Source organism: Hippocampus bargibanti, linkage group LG19 (assembly GCF_051943395.1).
Source record: "Hippocampus bargibanti isolate YZ-2025 linkage group LG19, ASM5194339v1, whole genome shotgun sequence".
NCBI lineage: Eukaryota > Metazoa > Chordata > Actinopteri > Syngnathiformes > Syngnathidae > Hippocampus > Hippocampus bargibanti.
The window spans coordinates 13639457-13661906 of record NC_142752.1 but is presented as its reverse complement, the minus strand read 5'-3'; the positions used below and the strand labels follow the sequence as shown (position 1 = coordinate 13661906).

The 22450-nt window shown below is 43.2% G+C and overlaps 1 protein-coding gene across 1 annotated transcript in view; it reads right to left on the bottom strand.

Moving 5' to 3' along the window:
• mdn1 (midasin AAA ATPase 1) overlaps positions 1-22450 on the bottom strand; it is a 252083-nt gene that overhangs the window by 90276 nt on the left and 139357 nt on the right. The window contains exons 59-69 of the mRNA XM_089022040.1: positions 20308-20472; positions 20013-20227; positions 18393-18780; positions 18195-18307; positions 14012-14678; positions 13764-13925; positions 11780-12056; positions 9177-9409; positions 8803-8898; positions 8453-8547; positions 5824-5948 (exon numbers count right to left, since the gene is read on the bottom strand). Of these exons, the coding sequence (XP_088878166.1) occupies positions 5824-5948; positions 8453-8547; positions 8803-8898; positions 9177-9409; positions 11780-12056; positions 13764-13925; positions 14012-14678; positions 18195-18307; positions 18393-18780; positions 20013-20227; positions 20308-20472 (2536 nt within the window). The remainder of the gene's footprint in view (positions 1-5823; positions 5949-8452; positions 8548-8802; positions 8899-9176; positions 9410-11779; positions 12057-13763; positions 13926-14011; positions 14679-18194; positions 18308-18392; positions 18781-20012; positions 20228-20307; positions 20473-22450) is intronic.

Here is a 22450-nt window from a genome sequence, read left to right as displayed (position 1 = left end):
TCACCACAGCTACCCCTCACACTATCCAACTGCCTTGTGTCAACCGTTGAGACCTTCAAGTTCCTGGGAATCACAGTCTCCCAGGACATGAAGTGGGAGGTCAACACCAACTCTATCCTGAACAAGGCCCAACAGAGAATGTACTTCCTGAGGCTGCTAAAGAAGCATGGCCTGCCACAGGAGGTGCTGCAACATTTCTACACGGCTGTCATCGAATCCATCCTGTGTTCTTCCATCACCGTTTGGTTCGGGGCCGCCACAAAAATGGACAAAATCCGACTTCAACGGACAGTTAGGACGGCGGAAAAAATCATTGGCACCGCCCTACCCACTCTCGAGGACTTGCGCACCGCAAGAATCCAAACTAGGGCGCGGAAAATCCTACTGGACCCTCCGCACCCTGCCCACCACCTTTTCCAGCTACTCCCCTCAGGCAGGCGCTACCGATCCATGCGCACCAAATCCAGCAGACATTTAAACAGCTTCTTCCCCAAAGCCATTAACTCTTTGAACTCTTTCAACAGTAGCCAAAATGGAACTGTATAGTGCCACTTAGCAGTTTTTTTTTACGACGATACTAGTGCAGCGTGTTCTACCGGAAACAAATTCCTTGTGTGTTCTACATACTTGGCAATAAAGATGATTCTGATTCTGATATATATATATATATATATATATATATATATATATATATATATATAGTAAAGTCTCGTTATATCGATATTCAAGGGAATCCGAAAAAATATCGATATAACCGGGACTATCGATATATCCGACCCTGTTTGCATGTAATTTTCTCCGTGCGTGCATAGAAATAGTATCGATATAACCGGGACTATCGATATATCCGATATCGATATAACGAGACTTTACTGTATATGTATAAGAGAGAAGAAGAAAGAATCATGAAACACTGGACGTGATGTTATTCTGTCCATTTGTGCCAATGGATGGTCCTCACATGAGATTAGCCTTGATGTTGACAGTGGTGTGGGAGCTGTGCCTCAGGGATGGGAGGTTGTGAATTTGGGACACATCGTCAGTAGTGTGCCAAAGAATCATTGGGTGTTTCGGCCTTTTAATCACTAGACACCCTCATCGATGGTGGCCAGCGACAGGTTGATCACACCTGCGCTTGTGTCCCATGCCCAATCAGATGTTCAGAAGCAGGTGGGGGGGGTCTTAGGTTGCTGACCTATGAGCCCAACAAGGGTCCTTCCTCTTCATCCAGATCCAGTGGCTGCTTCTTTCTGCCGCTTCAGAGAGTGACCTGTGTGCCGCAGAGCCTGTCCATGGATACCCAGGTCTTTTAGCAGCCCTCTGCATCCAACTTCAATTGGATATACCTTGGTTTTCCATCCCCGCTGTTGCCCATCCACTGCGAGTTCTGTGTAGCGCAGCTTCTTGCGCTCATAGGCCTCTTCAACAGAGTTTTCTCACGGGACTGTGAGTTCTGCTATGTAGACAGCCTTAAGTGAAGGGGACCAGAGCACCAAGTCTGGTCTGAGGGTGGTGGCTGCAATCTCCACTGGGAAAACCAATTGCTGGCCAATGTCAACCCGCATCCCCTAATCGCGGGCCCCGGATAGCTGTCCAACTTCTGGTTTGGAAGTAGGATGGTTGGGCTTTTTCTGTCCCTCTCGGATGAAAGTCAATGGTGCTGTGCTGGACGTGGTGGCTCTCATTGGCAAGGAGTTGATGGTATTCCTCTGGCTCTCAGGGACAACTGCCAAACTCTTCAGGACCTGGTTGTGCCTCCAGGTCCTGGATGTGTTTGAGAGTTCCTGGAGTTCGACAGAGGTCACAGGTTGGATCTTCGCCATAGGCGTGACTTTTGGAGATGGGAGCATGTCATTGACAGCTCTGATGATGAAGCTGATTTTGTTTGCCTCCATTTACCAGAGATGCTTCCAGCTGAGCCTTCTCTTCTCCAGGCCTTCCCACCTCATCCATTGTCCCTGCTTGGCAAGAGAGACAGCCTGTGCAGTTCTTTCAGCTTCCTCTTGGCGGCGCACGTCTGCCATCACCATTTTCCTTCTTTCCGATGTTGAAGCCTTACGCCAAGAAGGTTTGTTTGTAAAAATATATATAAATAAATAAATAAATCCTCGTCTCACCCCCCATGGGTGGTGTCTGTCCCGCATTTTAGCTTGGGTCAGAGGCCAGAAAGCTTGAGGGTTCTGCGCAGTATCCGTGCTGTTCCCAGCATATCTGGACCAAGATATCCGATGTTGTTCCCGGGATCTGAAGCGAACCACTCGTCGAGTTTGGGGGTCACTGCCCCGAGTGCTCCGACCACCACAAGCACGACTGTCACATTTGCCTTCCAGGCTCTCTGCAGCTCCTCTCTGACCCCTTGGTATTTCTCATGTTCCTTCTTTCTGATGTTCCCACCACTCGGGACCGCTACATCCACAACAACGGCTTTCCTTTGCCCTTTATCTATGACCACGATATCAGGTTGGTTGGCCATTACCATCTTGTCAGTCTGTATCTGGAAGTCCCACAGGATCTTTGATCGGTCATTCTCTACTACCTTGGGAGGTGTTTCCCATTTTGACCTTGGGGTTTCCAGTCCATACTCCGCACAGATGTTTCGGTAGACTATACCAGCCACCTGGTTATGATGCTTCATGTAGGCTTTCCCTGCCAGCATCTTACACCCTGCAGTTATGTGTTGGATTGTCTCAGGTGCCTCTTTGCACAACCTACACCTTGGGTCTTGCCTGGTATGGTATATGCGTGCCTCTATGGCTCTGGTGTTCAGGGCCTGCTCTTGAGCAGCCAGGATGAGTGCCTCTGTGCTGTCCTTTAGGCCAGCCCTCTCTAGCCACTGATAGGACTTCTTGAGATCAGCCACTTCAGTTATGGTTCGGTGGTACATCCCGTGTAGGGGCTTTTCCTCCCATGATTGTCCCTCTTCCAGCACCTCTTCCTCTGTTCCCCATTGTCTGAGACATTCTCTGAGTACATCATCCGTTGGAGCCTTCTCTTTAATGTATTCATTGAGCTTGGATGTTTCATCTTGGAAAGTGGCTCTCACACTCACTAGTCCGTGGCCTCGTTCCTTACGGCGAGTGTACAGTCTCAGGGTGCTGTACTTGAGATGGAACCCTGCATGCATGGTGAGGAGTTTTCGGGTCTTAACATCCGTGGTCTGAATCTCTTCCTTTGGCCACCTTATTAATCCTGCAGGGTATCTGATCACTGGCAGGGCATAGCTGTTTATTGCCCAGGTCTTGTTCTTGCCATTGAGCTGGCTTCTTAGGACTTGCCTCACCCGCTGGAGGTATTTGGTCGTAGCCGCGTCCCTTGTTGCTAGTTCGAGGTTGCCATTGGACTGTGGTATCCCGAGGTACTTGTAGCTGTTTTCAATGTCTGCTATTGTTCCTTCAGGGAGTGAGACCCCTTCAGTGTGGACTACCTTGCCCCTCTTAGTCACCATCCGACTACATTTCTCCAGCCCGAATGACATCCCGATGTCACTGCTGTAGATCATGGTTGTGTGGATCAGGGAGTCTATGTCCCTTTCGCTCTTAGCATACAGGTTTATGTCATCCATGTAGAGGTGACTGATTGTAGCTCCATTTCTGAGGCGATATCCATAGCCTGTCTTGGCCATTATTTGGCTGAGGGGGTTCAATCCTATGCAGAACAGCAGTGGGGAGAGTGCATCACCTTGGTATATGCCACATTTGATGGACACTTGCGTTAGTGGCTGCCATTGGCTTCAAGTGTGGTTTTCCACATCCTCATTGAGTTTGCAACGAAGGCTCTCAGTGATCCATCTTGTGCGACTGTTCTGTCAACCAGCAGCTGATGTTTGGCACCTCTAGTATATCTACCAATGCCCTTCTGTGCTTTGCTCATGTATTGATCCATGTGTTCACTTATATTAGCCGCAAATACTGCCTGACATGAGCTTCCATGTTGTGGAGAGACAGGCTATTGGCCGATAGTTGGAAGGAACTGAACCCTTCATGATCAGGATTGTTCGCCCTTTGGTTAGCCATCCTGGGTGAGTCCCATCCATCAGCAACTGGTTCATTTGTGCTGATAGGCGCTCGTGCAGTCCTGTGAGTTTCTTTAGCCAGTAGGTGTGGACCCTGGTGCCGTCCAGTTTTTCATACCTGAGACTCATTCTTGTATGCCTGCCGCTGTGATGGTAACTGGGTTCTGTTCAGGGAGATTGCTGTCCTCCTCTTTCAGAGTCGCCAGCCATTGTGCACTGCTGTTATGTTCAACCTCCTTCTCCCATATGCCTTTCCAGTATCGGATTGGATTGGATATGCCTTTATTAGTCTCACAGTGGAGAAATTTACATTTCATTTTCATTTTTTATCTTTCATTTCAGTATCTTTCAGTTTCCAGCCTTGGCGGGTCTGCTCTGCTGTTAGAATCCTGCCACTGAGCGTACACTTTTGCAGGTTGTGTTGCGAACAGCCTGTTTATTCTTATGGCCTCATTCTCTTTCGTATACCTCTTTAGGCGACTGGACAAGGCCTGGAGCCTTTGTTTGGCAGTTTCGAGTGCTTCAGGTATGGTGAGCTGCGTGTACCTCTTGGGTATTGGCCTTTTATTCACACCTCTCTGGGACTCAAGTCAATTGACTCACATCTTACCGAGCCGCCTTGATTTTAGCCTCCAACCGTCTTTTCCATGGTGGGTAACGAATCTCGTGGCTCTCACGGTTGCTCTTGTAGCCAAGCATCTATAGGATCACTGATGCTGAAGCGTATATTAGCTCCTTGGTTTCCGTGATCGTTCCGGTTGGGATCACTCACAGTGCTGCATTCACAGTTTCCATGAGACTTTCAGGTGGTACTTCACATAGCCGTTGTAATCGGTTTCTTGGTTTCCCAGTTTTCAATCTTGCCATGATCTATCTCTCAGGTCAGTTGCTGCGAAGCTCAGCATTTCATTCATTAGGGATGGCTTCCCAATCTCATCATTCATTGGGGTTTGCCTCCCAATCTGTGGTCTAACCTCTTCCTCTGATGTGGCAGCCTGGGGGCCTTCACTTCATAATTTGTGTTGTGGATATTGCAACACTGAGCTACTAGTTGTTTTGTGGTCAACCGTGACTGTGGGTTTCGAAGTAACCATTCAGTCCCCATTCTCTGCATGCAACCCCTCTAACTAGGGTTGCTTGAGTAGTAGCATTCCAACCGGCCATGTTATCGCATCTCGTCCATCTTCGCTTTGTTCCATTAGCCCATTTTTCATCAAGTTGGTCTGGTTCCCCAGCACCTGACGCAGACCTGTCTGAGCCGGCATGTCATTCGATTTATTGTCTCTCATCATTGTATGAGGTAGGCACTGGATGAGGTCCAGACCCTGCTATGATAGGTCTCTGCTCTCGGGTGGTGGGGTTGCAGAGGACTATTCCCTGAGGCATTCCCTGAGGCAAATGGGGCAATCAGGCCAGTCGTAGACCCCGTAATCAGGCAGGACAATAGAAGTAATCAGTCAGGACAGTAGAAGAAATCAGTGGAGCCGCAGGGAGTAGTCCTCTGCTCTCCCCAATCATAGCAGAGTCCGGCACCGCCACGCCTGAACAGTAGGGATATATATATAGGGTCGAAACTACCAGCAAAATACTTTAGTTCACTGACGAAGCATCTTGGATAAGAAGCGAAACGTCAGGCACCTTCAAAGAACTCCAGATGACGGCTGAAGAAACCTTTTCATCGAAAACACTTAAGAAACTCCGTTCTTTCCTTTCCCTTTCATAATTTTGCTGCTTTGAAATGTACATTTCTCCACTGTGAGATGAATAAAGGTACATCCAATCCAATCCAAACTGATCTGGTGTGTGCATACCTGTATTAGCATTCTTTATCTGATCTTCCAGATATTTTGCTAAGAGCTGGTAGATAGAGAACCAGTGCTTCGTGGACTTCTTAGTGTGTCGTTTCACAACATTGTCCAGGCTGCTTGACCAACAACTGCAACAGAAGAAGGCTTTGTTTACCTTTCGTATGTATGTACACTGTGTGCAGAATTATTAGGCAAGTTGTATTTTTGAGGAGTAATTTTATGATTTAACAACTACTATATTCTCAATCAACCCAAAACACACACACACACACACACACACACAATTGTGCAGGAGAAATTATATACAGTAAAGTCTCGTTATATCGATATCGGATATATCGATAGTCCCGGTTATATCGATACTATTTCTATGCACGCACAGAGAAAATTACATGCAAACAGGGTCGGATATATCGATAGTCCCGGTTATATCGATATTTTTTCGGACTCCCTTGAATATCGATATAACGAGACTTTACTGTATATATATATATATATATATATATATATATATATGTGTGTATATATCATTTCCGTGCACATTTCTAGTGTTTTTATGTATAATTAGTTCCGTTTAGTACGTTCATGGTTATTACGATAATCCGATAATCCGGTTACTAGCGGTGCTCTTTTTCATCTCCCGCCGGTCATGTTGCTATGTTTGTATCGATACAAAAGATACTTAACGTAAATCGATATTTGCTTAGGGGTTTCTATACGGTGCCACCATTATCGAAATCTGTATCGATCGCGCCGTTGGTTGACTTGGTCACGTGACTTGGTCAAGTATGCCCCAGAAGATTCCCATAATGACGAGGATGATGAGGATGAAGAACCAACTGAATATACACCTATTACAACAAAGACAAGCGTTGCAAGGTGCTATAGACATATTCTTACTTAGAATCCAGAGAAAATGAATCAGGTTTTTTTTAGAAATGTTAAACAAGATTGAATCGTTTGTATTAAAAGGTGAAAATGGGAAGCAGAAGAAGATTGAATCTTTGTTTAAATTGCATAATAAGATGTAAGCGTTGCAGTTTCCCTGTTGCAGTGTTATTTACATGTATACTGTACTGTATATGAATGCAATCGTTTTTTGCAACAATGTTTATTGTTTTGTCTGAAGAAGCGTGATGACTTTGAAAATTACTGTACATGCCATATTGTCACGTAACCGGCTTCCGTTTTTGTCATAAGCGAGCACTACAAAAAAATTTGTAGCAGAGCTCACGTCTTTCATTACTTCTGCAATAGCATCTGAAACATAGTGTAATACCCCTCAGCATGGCAAATGTTGCGCGCAGTCACTGCTATAGCGGGTCGGTCTTTTTAATAACACACGTAGCAGTTATCACATACAGATAAAAACAGGAGCTGCTGTTACGCCACAGCTCAGCCATTCGATTCAGGCACTCTCTCGAACCCCGTTGTCGGGTCCTCCCAAGCCCCAGTCACGTAACCAGCTTCTGTGTTTTGGTCTGTCGACGCGAGCACAATTTAAAAAAAAGGCGTAGCAAAGCTTATATACAGTACTGTTCTTCAACACCAATTTCAACCATGGGGAAACGTAAGAATTGTGATATCCGAACAATGTACAAGGCAATAGTGGCTGTGGAGGACAATCCAACAAGCAAATCCATCGTGAAAGAGTTTGACGTGCAGCAGAATACTTCATCAACATTGCAGTTTTGGTTTTTCATCGATATATTTAATTGTGTTGCATTCAGATATCTTTATCGCTTGCAACAATCACTGTTTTTATATACAGTAAAGTCTCGTTATATCGATATTCAAGGGAGTCCGAAAAAATATTGATATAACCGGTACTATCGATATATCCGACCCTGTTTGCATGTAATTTTCTCCGTGCGTGCATAGAAATAGTATCGATATAACCGGGACTATCGATATATCCGATATCGATATAACGAGACTTTACTGTATTTGTACATGCTGGCGTTCGTGGTTTCGTGTGAATAGAACAACGTGAGGATTTTGCATTGGTTGCATTTTTGAAAGGAAATAGTCATTAAAAAGTGTAAAGACGTTTTTATTTTATGCACAACTTTATTTTTCACTTCACTACTGTACAAAAAGCATGCTAGATACGCAATCCATGAACCCAATGATAAAATTACATGCCATATCAAAGATCCCCCATTTATGTGTTGCCCCCACCCCCTTTCAATGCAGTTCGGCGCAGGACGGATATATCGATAATCCGGTTATATCGACATTTTTTCCGACTCCAGATAATATCGATATAATGAGACTTTACTGTATATATACAGCAAAGTCTCGTTATATCGATAGTACTGCTTATTACGATACTATTTCTATGAATGCAAGGAGAAAAATTACATGCAAACAGGGTCGGATATATCGATAGTCCCGGTTATATCGATATTTTTTCGGACTCCCTTGAATATCGATATAACGAGACTTTACTGTATATATATATATATATATATATATATATATATATATATATATATATATATATATATATATATATATAAAATATACACACATCATACGGTATTGAACTGAAAACAAAATGTATCAAATAAAATAAGGCAGCCACATTGTATTAAAAAACTGCAATGGTTGCAGGACTAGATTGTCTTACTTTAACTCCAGTTTGTGCCACTTGATAATGAGCTGCGAAACCGGCGCTATGTTGTTCTGCAAGGAGACTGCATGGCTGGCATTATTCTCCCAATCCTGGCAAAAGCAATCAGATAAACATTATAATACGAAATATGTATTAGATGCAGTAAGAAAAACTAATTGTCAAACATTTGTCCTTCAAGACAAGCAGTAGGACCACAACGATAAAATACAAACACAAACTAAAACACAGGGTAAAAATGAAATAAGATGGAAAATAGTCCTTTTAATAAAATAGGCCATCTAACGAATACTGTTCACATCTTTTCAGTGTTTAGTGATATCAAACAAATTGCAAACCGATCTTACTTGTGCTTTACTCAGTAGTATCTCCAAGCCATTGAGAAACTTTGCTATGGGACAGGACAAGCTAAAACCCATGATCCTCTCAATCACCACAATCAGCTGAAAAATGTCAAAAGTCAAAGTCAGCTTTATTGTCAAATATGCTAATATGCATGACATACAGCACAGATGGAATTACTCTCCTCTCGGACCCAGCATGCAAGGCACTTATAATGACTAACAAACATAATAAACATGAAAACGCCAATGTGCAGATTTCAAAAATAATGTTGGTTACCCTCATTCCACATGATATGTGATACAATTCACCAGAGGAAAACAGCTTTCATTTTCTAAAGTTGGATGCTGGAATGTTGGAATTCTTATGCGTCACTGACCTGCACAAGCGCTGGGTGCTCGGGCCAGTCATCAAGCCTTTTCTTTACAGCTACACTCATCTGTTCCAGAATCGGAAGGCAGAGGCGGGCCTCACTCACATTGGGGTGCTGATAAAAGTCATAAGGCCCCTCTGAATTGAGAACCAGCTTATTTGCTCCTGGTGAGCCTTGCACTGTGTTCTGGATGAGAGTTGACAAGAGCAGCGCACTGCCTGTAAACTGCTGGTTTGGTTCTGCAAATGTTAGGGGAACAGTATTTAGACCAATTCAAAATTATTCATGAACAGTATATTTGTATCATGGAGCACAGTTTAGAAACCATGCAGATATTGAAAAAAACACCCCCTTAGTCCCTTTGGGGCAAACTGGCTCATATACTTGTGTGTATTTGTTTAAATGCAAGAGTTCTGTAGTTTCTGCAGTATAAGACGCCCAAAAGCATTAAAGGACAACCAAAACCTCCGGACAAGTTGCATCCATAATTTATAAAATCACTTTAAATGACTTCCACTGAGCACATTATACAAAGAGTCCACCGCACATAGCTATATTTTACGTCTTAAGACTCGCGCTGAATATCGCGCTGAATATTCTCTTTTTCGAGTTGATGACGATGCCTGACGTGACACTCACGTCAGGAACGCCCCTGACCGAGAAAGCGACACACAATGCATTTTGGGTCCTTTGTTTGGTTTGAAAACATCGTGTTGATGGCGAAATTAGAAGGAAAACACATAAATAATGCGATGGTGAATCGTTGTGTGTTGCACCAAGACTACTATTTGATACTAGTTGACACAAAAGTCACCAGACTGGAAAAGGTAGCGAGGGGTTACGGTATGCAAATAAGCGCAGAGAAAAGCAAGATACTGGTCAATAGCTACAATAAAACAACACCACCAAAAATCACAATGAACGGGCAAACCTTAGAAGTGGTGAAGGATTTCAAATACCTTGGGTCCTTTGTGAGTGAGGATGGCAGCTCCACGAAGGAGATTAAATCACGAATTGCAATAGCAACATCAGCCATGACAAGACTGGCCAGAATTTGGAGGAGCAATACCATCGGCTTTGCAGTGAAGGTCAGGCTGTACAAGTCTCTAGTACTCTCCACCTTGTTATACGGCTGTGAGAGCTGGACACTTACAGCAGACACAGAGCGCAGGATCAAGGCGTTTGAGCATAAGAGCTACAGAAGAATGCTCAATATATCTTACAGGGAACACCAGACAAATGACTACGTCAGACAGCTAGTCACCACCCTTTCTGGAGAACAAGAGCCTGTACTCTCAATGGTGAAACGTCGTAAAATGGCCTGGTTTGGCCACGTTATAAGGCATACCTCACTATCCAAAACCATCCCGGAGGGGACAGTGGAAGGGAAGCGGAGAAGAGGAAGACAGAGGAAGTGCTGGATGGACAACATTAAGGAATGGACAGGCTGCAGCTTCCACACCCTGCTACGAACTGCTGAAGACCGAGAGCGCTGGAGATCTCTGACTGCCCAGACATCCATCATGTCACCCCTACGGCCTTCTAGGCCATGGGATGAGTGAGTGAGTGAGTGAGTGAGAAACAAATTCCCAGCAGACATATCCGCCCATTTCCAACGGAGCTTGGGCGCCATCTTGTGCATTGTCTGGGCGCTAGATTGGAGTCCAGACGCCTCAAAATGATATGGAAGGACTTCTTTAATCGAATGCAAACATTTATGCTTTCCCTCTTCAGAACTATTGGAATCATATTCATAACTGGATGAGTAACAAGAAAGCATCTTCTCCAAATCTGAACTCTCTGAAGCCATTGTTTTGATTCTGGAGCAAGGCAGTTTGTGAGGGAGTTTCCTGATGTGACGTCACGAACTTGGGGCGGGACTTTCTGAATCTCTCCAGTTTTGAGCTCATTAGTGGCAGTTTTGGGCAACTTTTAGTCATTTTTATTTGGTGTTTTGCGTTTGACTAAAAATATCAGCCTGTGTGTTTGGGGTATTTTAGATCCTACAAAAAGGTTCTGATGTCAGTTAGGTAATAAAAAAATGGTGTCGGTTGTCCTTGAAATTTTCTCAAGCGCAGTGTGCTTTATCAGACTTATTTTGGATCAGGCTTCTGATTTCTTGGACATAATGTAAAGTGTTTTACATTATGTCCCGTTTACCCTTTTTGGGGGGAACTGGTAGTATGTATTTGTTGAAATGCAAGTGCACAGTATTTTCTGCATCATAAAATGCACCTAAAACCATTATTTTTGGATCAGGCTTTAGATTTTTTGCACAAAGTGCTTTGTCACAACTGCAGTGTTTGCGAAAGCTCTATGTAAACAAAGCTGCATTGTATTGAATGTATTGTATTTCTTTCGCATAGCTCTATCTCGTGCAATATTTTTCAATCTTTTTCAAGCCAAAGCACATTTGTTTAATTGAAATAAAAATCCTGAAGCACACCACTAGGTGAAAATCTGTGTGTGTGTGTGTGATTATTTTCACAATGACAGTGTTACTTTTATATTATCAGTATTTTTTTGCATCGGTGAATAACATCGTAACACCTTCAATAGGGTTTCTGATTCTGATTCAGATTAAATAAACAATAAGTAAGGACACTCACCAATTAGATGATAGAAGTGTGCAATCAACGGGGCAGCAATTTTATAAGAAGAAACCAGGGCCTTGATAAAGTCAGTGCTTTGACTGTTGGGTGATTTGCCCCTGTACCACAATGACCGAGCATAACCAAGACACAGGCGCTGATGAATTTGCACGACTGTCGTCATCGCAGTAGTTGACAGAAAACTTTTTTCATCTAGCCCACCACTGGGCTCTTCTTCCTCTCGGTCTGTATCAGTGGGGCCCTCCAGGGTTGGAAGAGACATGTCTGAAAAGTCCTGGATGGAAAATGGACATACAGAATAACCTCTTAAAATTTAGTGGACATTTGGATTGGATTGGATTGGATTTGCCTTTATTAGTCTCGCAGTGGAGAAATTTACATTTCACAGCAGCAAAGTTATGAAAGAAATGAAAGTAGAAAAAGCAAAACACAGGAGCTGCTGGAAAGCTTTATAGATTTATTGTCATTTCTCTGGCATTGAACGTATCAAGTACCGTATTGGCCCAAATATAGAAAACAATGATACCTCAGTTTACGAACCCCCTGGCTTACGAACGTCACATTTATGAAAATTTTATCTTGGCATACAAACTATTTTTCGGGATACACACGAAGCTGCCACAATGAGTGATGTGTCGTTCGCGAACGAGCCCGTTCTAACAAGAAAATGGTGGCCGACTGTTTTGTCCTCTATTCCGTGCCTCCAGTTTTCAGTTAAAGCCACGTGATTGGTCAAGAACGCAGCAGTGAGGGGGTGGGGGTTACAGTCAGAGAGAGAGTGAGGCCGTTCTCCCATAAACAAAATGGCGCCTTCGGTTTAAAGCCACATGATTGGTCAAGAACGTGGCAGTGGGGGGGGGGGGGGGTTAAACATTAAAGAGACAGGCAGACGACAGAGAGAGAGCGAGAAAACACACACACACACGAAAGGGAGATGACAGAGCTTGAAACAAAACAAATAAAAAAAAACAAAAGTGAAATGGTGAGAAAATGGATAGAAAACAGTGAAATGTGGACTTGTTTCAACTTTGATCGTTCAAATGCAGAGTGTAGACTGGAAGGTTAAAATATCCTATCAATCAGGCTCCACAAATAACCCGCACAAGCCTTTTGTACACCTGATGCAAAAAGCTATCAACCAAGCTAAACAAAACCCAATTGATTAGGAAAAAGGTAAATGTGTCGCAGGAAAAGCACCTCCAAGGGATCATACCTCAAGATAGTGAAAGAAGAAGGCTATGTTCCTCATCAAGTGTTTAATGATGATGAAACCGGCCACTCCATTCCATCAAGCCATCAATGACCATCACAAAGGTAAATAAAACAACTTTATTATACAGTACAGTTTATTTATTTAATTATAATACCGTAGCACATTTATTATACATAAAATAAGGTATATCTTGTGTAGTTTTAAGGCTTAGAAAATTAGAAAGTAGAAAATTATGTTTAATGGGGACCATGGGAACGGTTTATTCTCATTTTAATGGTGTCCTATGGGAAATTAATTTTTGGGATACATACTCGCCTTACACACTCTGTCTGGGAACCAATTAAGTTTGTAAGCCAAGGTATCACTGTATTAAATTTCCAACCCATTAAGTCAGGGGTGTCAAAGTAATTTTTTGCCACGGGCCACATTGTCGTTATGGTTTCCTTTCGAGGGCCGTTATGAATTTGGGGAACCCATTAGAATGTTTAAATCCCTTCAAACATTACATTCAGAGCACACAGCAAATTAATGAATAACTCGTTTTCAAATCTGAAGTCAAGAATAATGACTTTTATTGTGGTTGACATCCAAAAATATGAAATTGTGGCTTAGATTTTAGCAATCATCATGGAATTTAACAAGTTTGATTTGCTTTCTCGGGCCGAAAAAAATGATGTGGCGGGCCGGATTTGGCCCGTGGGCCTTGACTGTGACACCTGTGCATTAAGTGATTTATAAACAATGCAGTATCAGATTTCAACTGAATACCTTGTCAAATAAAGGGAACAGACATCTGAAGTCCTTCTCCTCTTGCTGTGCCTCAGTTAGTCCTGTACCATGCTGCTTACTGCGGCTGCGGTACAGACTAGCCTCCTGCTGATCTTGGTCTCTCTTCTTTTTCTCCATCTCATCCCACTCATTCACGAGAGCCTAAAGGGAATCATAGCACAGACAAGAAAAAGAATAAGATTTGAGGAACAAAATTCTGATTTTCCAAACGACTCAGTGGCTCTGACCTGACAGATATGCCTAAAGATGTTTTGTGTGTCATCGCTGAAGTGTCCTGTGCTAAGTGCGTGGCACTGCACAAAGAGAAGAGCATTGAATAGTAATGTGGAAGGTGGTACATCCACACGAAGGTCTTGTTGTGGCAGCCGCTGCCCAAGGCTACGCAAAGTTCCCTGACATTCTTTGGAGCAGAGTAATTCAGCATGGGATAGGTAAAACGGCATACTGGGGGACAGGGAGGGAAAGGAAAGGAGGCAGGAGACCAGTTTGGAAAGTTCAGACACATGATAGAGAGAATCACTTAATTGGGAGGCAACCAGCTTCATGCCATATCGGAGCTGGAGAATTCCAGTCTGCACTGGACCGACAACATCAGGGTAAAGAAGATAATCCTCTTGTAGCCTCTGGTAGAAGCAATGCTGAGAGTTCTGCCACACAATCTCCTCCTTCAATAGACTCTGGATGGCCGACCATGATAATGACGAGGAACTTCGCAGTGCACTCTGTAAATGTAAGAGTAGATCTTGCACTGATGATGGCTGACCGATGCTGCAGAGATAGTGCTGGAGATCCTGGAATAATCTTCCGTAGTTGGGTTCTTGGGGGCGAAATGCCTGCTTCCTTGAAAGCTCGGCTATTTGTGCCTTCACCTGCTGCATACGCACCCATAGGTACCTATAATCACAAATCCCAAAAAGGTGTTGATTGTTGAGTGCAACATGCAAATTATTTTTTTCATATAATAAGAACATAAAGATAAGCGGAATAGAAAATGGATGGATCCACTATGACACAAACCACTACATTTTAGAATACAGAAGAACTATGCCAGCACAAATGCTGATACAGGTAACATCCGAGTTACGACCGGGTTACGTTCCGACAAAACGGTCGTAAGTCAAACGGTCGGTCGTAAATCGAAATGCATTCAAAACGGCTGGTGCGAGGTTTATATGACAGGATAGGACACGATGTCAATCTGTTGTTTTAGAGAAATGTTTTCTATTATATACCAAAATGTTGACAGTTCCTTTACAAATCTTTTAGTGTCATTTTAATCATTTTATATTTCGTATTATCGATCTTTGTTACTGTGTCGGTGCACACGCTTTCTGCTGACCGAAATACGCACGGCTTCCCACGCATGCGAGCATGATTGCTGTGTGAGTGAGAAACAGTTATTTTATATCCTCATTTTGTGCAATGCTGCTCCGGGAAATAAACATCCTACTTGTTTGATATTGTCACATTTGGATTGACATCTGGGAGCGGAGCCGTGCCTCCCCGCTTCCACCACCTCCTTCATCAGGACACCGGGTATGAAAACGGGACGCGGTCAACTTGTATTTGTACTTTGTAGTACCCTGGACTTTCTATATCTCCGGTGCTTTGTCCGAGGCCCCCCCACATCCCGTAATCCTTTCGGGATTGTTCCTTCCGTTCACCACCGTGTGCGAGTTGCTTTTCGCCATTGGCGTAGAATACAGGTCGGGTTTCCCATTGCGCCCCTCCCCCCCCACTTGTTGTTGGTATTCTTTATTTTGGATTATTCCCCTGGTCCTCTTTTTTGGACCAGCGCTTTGTGTTGTCTCTCAATAAATCATCCTGCACGGACCTCTTTCTCTTTCGCTTACTTGGGGATCCAGACATTCAATTTCGTTCAGACGAGTCGGCTGCTCTGTGCCTCGTTCGGAACGTAACAAATCTAAACAAGAAGGACTATCTCGAGTCTTTTATTCTACCAAATGCATCGCAAACACACTGCAGAGTTCAACAGCGTTGCTGTCTATCGCGGTGGCAGCCATGGCCGTAACTCGCGCTGGTCGTAAATCGGATGTTACCTGTTTTTCAATTTTTGTCTCAAGTGCAATAAAGTGTGATAAATGAACAACGCTAGCAAGAGGAAAGGTAGATGAAAAACACAATTTTTCCAAGTACAGTGGTACCTCGGTTCTCGAACGCCTCACAGTTAAATATTCGAGAAATTCTTGCTTCATAGTTCGAACAATACGACGCGTGAGAGCGTACGCGAGGGTGGGGTGCTGAGCGGCGTACGGGTGTATCGCTCTCTCCGTGACCAACTGTTGTCGCTTGCAGACGTGCTGCGTTTTGCTCTCGCGTTTAATATAGGTGTACGAAGAGTTTTAGCCCCTAATCATGCCTCCAAAGAAAGTAAGTGCTGCTAAAAGTGACAAAAGAAAAGCAGTGCGTACAACTATTGCATTTAAGAAAGAAATAATCGCAAAATATGAAGGAGGTGTGCGAGTGTCTGATCTGGCTAGGGAATACAGCATGGCGAAATCTACGATCAGTACGATATTAAAGAATAAGGAGGCTGTGAAATCTCGTGATGTGGCTGTGGGAGTGAGAGCAAGTGTCATTGGATAGATATTTTAAGAGAAAAGAACATCCTGTAGCCAAGTCATCCGTAGCAGTCACGTTCCGAGCGAGAGTGACGGCAGCTGACTCGTCGGAAAGTAGTGGAATGTTTGGGAAAGAAGAAGTCCAAGATGGCGCCCGAGTAGGCAGCCTCAGCAAGTGCTCTCATGAGCCTTGCTTTTTTTGGTTGTTTTTGTCTTGTTTTGTGTTTTCTTTTGTCACTTTGTGTTGTTGTGCATCGTGTGGAACGGATACAGATTGTTTTTCAGCATTTTTGACCACGACATTCATCAAGGAGGAGACTGTGCTGAGCGGTTTCGCCTTTTCGGCAGCATGAATATGCCAGTACTGTTTTTGAATGGGAGGAATGTCGGAGCCATTCGACTGCCATCGCTGGACACCAAAGGGGCCATTGTGCTTTTTTGCGCCTGTAATGGGCAGCATCTTCACAGGCCCACTTTGTTTAGCGGAAAGGTCAGTGTCGTTGGACGGTCTGCGGCTGGATGGATGCATGGCTTGAGGAACCCGCAATAAGAAGAAAGGAGCGTCGGCGCAGAGCGCCGATGTGTATGTGGAACTGTTGCGGCTTGGAATTGAAGCAGATTTATGTGGAACAGGAGATGTGAGACAATGTCTTTTCGTCAATGGATGCTACAGCTGCGTGTTTGCTTTCAACATTTAGCTTGTAGTTGACATGCACATTCCACCATGATGTCCCTGATCCACTGGTGGAAAGACGCTTTGATCCTCTCCTCTTTCATCTAGAACTGCTTCATGTCATCACAAAGAGGGTACAGCAAGTCCTGAAGAATGAATGTCTCTCTGTGTCTTTGTTTTGTCATATTGTCTCTATGCTGTCATATTATTTGTTATTGAGTTTTTTTTTGTTCTTTTGACTTCAAGACGGCGCCGCGAGAGTGGCTGCCTTTCCAGCAGCTCATGTATTTCATTTTTCTACTTTCATTCCTTTCATCACTTTGCTGCTGTGAAATGTAAATTTCTCCACTGTGAGACTAATAAAGGCATATCCAATCCAATCCAATCCAATCCCAAAGCAGGCGGCAGAGACGTACTACCCAAGCAGAATGTTTATTCACAAATAAAAGAAAACACAGCGAGTAAGAAGGCAGGGGGTGATCCGACCCGCTTACTACGCCAAAAAGCAAATGGCGCAAAAGGGTGCAAAATTACAGAATCCCGGAAGATGACGTAAATTTACGGGACGCAGGGAAAATACCTCGGACCGGATACACTCGCGCATCGAAGGAAGAGTCCAGGTACGGTGGCGAGGTGAGTCAATCATCCGGCATTGGCGAGGTGATTGCGAACCGTATAAATGCCCCGTGTCCGTGATTAGAGAATTCACAGCAGGTGGAGGGCGGCCGTCAGAGTCAGCCCCGCCCCCCGCTGTCAACTCGCAAGTGACAGGAGCAAAGAGGTGTTCGAACAAATCGCTTTTCGAACAGGGCCCTGCAACGAATTATGGTCGAGAACCGAGGTATCACTGTACCATGTTTAAAAAAAATGGCCAGTGTGAATTTTGACTGTCTGATAACTCCACAGTCACAATTCGGATCTTCATATATTCATAAGTGGTTGTGTCAAACAACAACAAAAAATATTGAATCAATTTTTGTGGCACTGGATCTAATGGTGTAACATTTTGTTAACATGGTAACTATTTAGTCTGAGTTGATTTTCTATTACAGCAAACCCATACGATGTAGAGAGGTCAGTTGATGCGTCTTAAAATAAGAAAGTGTATGGATTACATTCACATGAAAGCATGCAGGATGTTCTATTGGCTCAGACCTGATTCGAGGATGCTTCAGACTATCAGTGGGACTACTCTCCACGAGCTCTACTCCTGTCTTCAGCTCAGAGGACAGGCTCCGTACTTTCCACTCTGTCTGCAAATTGGCTAACTAAAAGAAGACAAACACTTTTTTGTAACAGAAATGGATGTTCTGTCTCTTGTAGGTATACCATTGATGTAGTTTAAAAACTTACCTCGTGCTGGGCATAATTTAGTTTGTAGGCTCTCTTGACGGCTGGGTCAAAGATGGTCTGGGGTGCCCATAAATTCATATGAAGCAACCCCATGTTGACCCAGAAGGCGCCAGCGTAGGCCACCGAGTTGGTGCCATGAACTTTGTTTTCAACATACTGTGTCAGGCAGGCAATATAGGCATCCATTATTCCATCAGGAAGCAACTCAGGGGGAATGAAGTCGCTGAAAAATTTCTGTATCTCCTCAGCAGCAATCCGTGAGCTGGGTTTCTCAACCAGACTCTCACAGCGAGCCAGATAACCCTCCTGCAAACTATGAGGTAACATGTGTGCCATACTCTGTAATTGTCGACGTAGGATGGCACCTTGGAGCTTCAAATCTGTGCCTCTGAAGAGAAATGTTGTGATCAGTGACATCGACTGTAGTTTAGCAGTATGACTACATTTTCTGCACTGTAAGGCACATCTTCAATGAATATCCTATTTTTTAAAACAGATTTCTTGTATAGTTCGCACTGCATTATGAGAGGCATAGAATAGAAGATATGATAGTTTGTGGTTCCGCTATGCATCCGTAAGATGGCACTACTCTAAAGACTATATTTTTATGGAGGCTTCATAACCGCTGCAGATGAACTTGTCACAAATATTATCTTCATTTCATGCCTGCGCAGAGGTCAGAAAAGTAGTTCAGTGCGTGTCGGCGAATGCGCATACAAATTAGTGTGAGGCAGAAACCTTTTACATTACAATCGGTTTCTGCTGATACTATTTAACAGATTGTATAAAAACACCAACAGCGAAACAACTCAATGGGGAATAATATCAAGAGACTTTAAAGGACAACTGACACCATTTTTTTGTTTCCTAACTGACATCAGAAAAACGTTTTATAGCATCTAAAATACCCAAAACATGCAGGCAGATATTTTTAGTCAAATGCAAAACACCAATAAAAATTTGTTAAAAGTCCCAAAACTACTTCAAAATGAAAATGGCGAGTTTTAGAAGGTCAAATAGTTCTGAAGAGGAAAGCATAAATGTTTGCAAGCGATTAAAGAAGTCCTCCCGTATCAATTCGAGCTGTCAAGGCTCCAATGTAGCATCCCAGACAATGCACAAGATGGCGCCTAAGCTCCGTTGGAAATGGGCTGATTTGTCTGCTGGTAATTTGTGGTAACTAGTATCAAATAGTAGTCTTGATGCAACACACAACGATTCACCATCACGTTATTTTTGTGTTTTCCTTCTAATTTCGCCATCAACACGGATCAACACTAAGTTTTCAGACCAAACAAAGTACCCAAAATGCATTGTGTGTCACTTTCTCAGTCAGTGGCGTTCCAGACGTGATGCGACGTCAGGCATCGTCATCAACTCGAAAACAAGACTTCCTGAATATTCAGCGCGAGTCTTAAGACGTAAAATCCTATGGAATCTTTGTAAAAAATGCTCAGTAGAAGTCATCTGAAGTGATTTTACAAATTATGGACACAACTTGTCCGGAGGCGTCGGTTGTCCTTCAAAACCATATATAAAGTGCCGTGTCGGCTTTTGAGAAAGATGAATGCTTTTTGGTGCGCCTTATAGTGCAAAAAATATGTGATATTTTATTGTTACCGAAAGTCGGCCAGTGTTAGAAAATCCATATTGTCCCACAAGATTGTAGACAAATCCTGGAGTTGTTGGATCTGTTCTTTCCACTCTCCCAGGGTCACATTTGAGACAAAGAAGAGAGCAGTCCCTGATGGTTCCCACTGTCTTACAGTTGCACTGTTGTTGAGCACCCCCAGGGCACAATGTGACCACACAGCTTTATTGAATAAAGCTGGTCCCTAAAATAAATGACATTATGACACAAACATTTTTTGTGGAGATACACAGACATATCAAAAGATATTTTGATAGCCAATACCATATTTTTTGCTGCACTATGTAACTCTGAATCAGGATGTTTCTCAGGATTGAGTAGATTCCAATTCAGCCACCGGTCAGGGTCAGATGTTGCGCTGTTTGTCCACAGAGCAGCCAAAGCCTCAGACAGGAGCTCACACCATACAAATGGTAGTTCTTCCACCGGCTGTTGGGGATAAACATCACAAGTATTACATGAAAAAAACTCTACATGATAAGAAATACAGTAAAGTCTCGTTATATCGATATCGGATATATCGATAGTCCCGGTTATATCGATACTATTTCTATGCACGCACAGAGAAAATTACATGCAAACAGGGTCGGATATATCGATAGTCCCGGTTATATCGATATTTTTTCGGACTCCCTTGAATATCGATATAACGAGACTTTACTGTAATACAATAACAAGGGGGTGCACTAAAGACTTCAAAATATGTTTTTAATTGCTGTAAGAAAAACCGTCAGAGTAATTAAGTCCTGGTTTACCCATAACTTCCTCAAACCCAACAGCGAAAAAATGAATTTTTCCTCGTACCAAATCCACCTTAAGCAAAGTCCACCTACGCAATATCAATCGTCTTCGCCCGTCTCTCACTCCTCACACCATTGGAATCCTCGTTCATAGTCTTGTCACCTCCCGGATTGACTATTGCAATTCACTTGTCTTTGGTGTCCCACAGAAACTTCTCCACAAACTTCAACTCATCCAGAATTCTTCAGCCCGGATCATCACCAGAAGCTCATCCTTTCACCACATCACCCTGTCCTCCAAGAGCTCCACTGGCTCCCGGTCAAATATAGAATCAACTTTAAAGCACAACCGACATCACATTTTTGTTTCCTAACTGACATCAGAAAAACGTTTTATAGCATCTAAAATTCCCCAAAAAACGCAGTATGATATTTTTATTCAAATGCAACACCAATAAAAATGACTTAAAGTGTCCAAAATCTGCAAAAAAATTGAGCTGCGAATTGGGCATTTTCAGAAAGTCCCGCCCCCAGTTTGTGACCTCATGCCAAGACGTCTTGCATTGCTGGAGAATCCAAACAATGGCTTCAGATTCGGAGAATATGATTTCATGTTACACATCCAGTTATATGATTCAAATAGTTCTGAAGAGGAAAGCATACATGTTTGCAATCGATTACATAATTTATTCTGTGCCATTATGAGGCAACATTGAGGGGAGAGGTCTCAATAAAAAAGAGGCACAAAATGGCGACCTCCTGTGGCCACCTCCATTTCCGCAGGCTGATAAATTCCTTAGATGGAGCTTGGACGCCCACATCTGCCGGCTTTTGGGTGCTACACGAGGTCCCCAGACCAAACAAGTACAGCAAAATACATTGGTGTGATGGAAGGACCGCTACAATGCGTCTTTTCTTCGGTCAGGGGCGTTCCTTTCGTGACGTCACGTACGGACTCGTCACCAACTCAAAAACAAGACTTCCTGAATATTCCGCGTGAGTCTTAAAACGTAAAATATAGCCATATGCAGTGGAATCTTATTAAAATATGCTCAGTAGAAGTCATTGAAGACATTTTACAAATTATGGACACAACTTGTTCGGAGACGTCGGTTGTCCTTTAAAGCTATCCATAACCTTGCCCCCCACACCTATCTGACCTTCTTCAAATTTTTATTACCTCTTGTTCCCTCAAATCCTCCTCCTCGCTCCACCTCCGTGTGCCCCCCCACTGCCTGTCTCAGCACGATGGGTGACAGAGCCTTTAGCTGGAACTCACTTCCTCCCAACATTCAAACATCGATTCTCTTCCCACCTTCAAGTCCCATCTCAAAACCCACCTATTTAAAATTGCCTTTTCTGTGTAGCTCTCTCTCTTGTTTCTATTTATAATTGTATTTTATTTATTGCATTACATTTGTGAGCATATTTTATTTATTATAGTACCTATGCTTGTCTGTGACTGTGAAGTGTCCTTGAGAGCTTTGAAAGGCGCTTAAAATGTAATGTATTCTTATTCTTATTATAAATGGTATTCTATTTTTTCATAGATGATGCCCCTCCAATTACTTAACACATATAAAAACACTCAAAGATGGCAAAAAAAATATGAGGTGAAACTACCATGATTGTTATTCTTTACTTTATTCTTTGCTTTGTACATAATG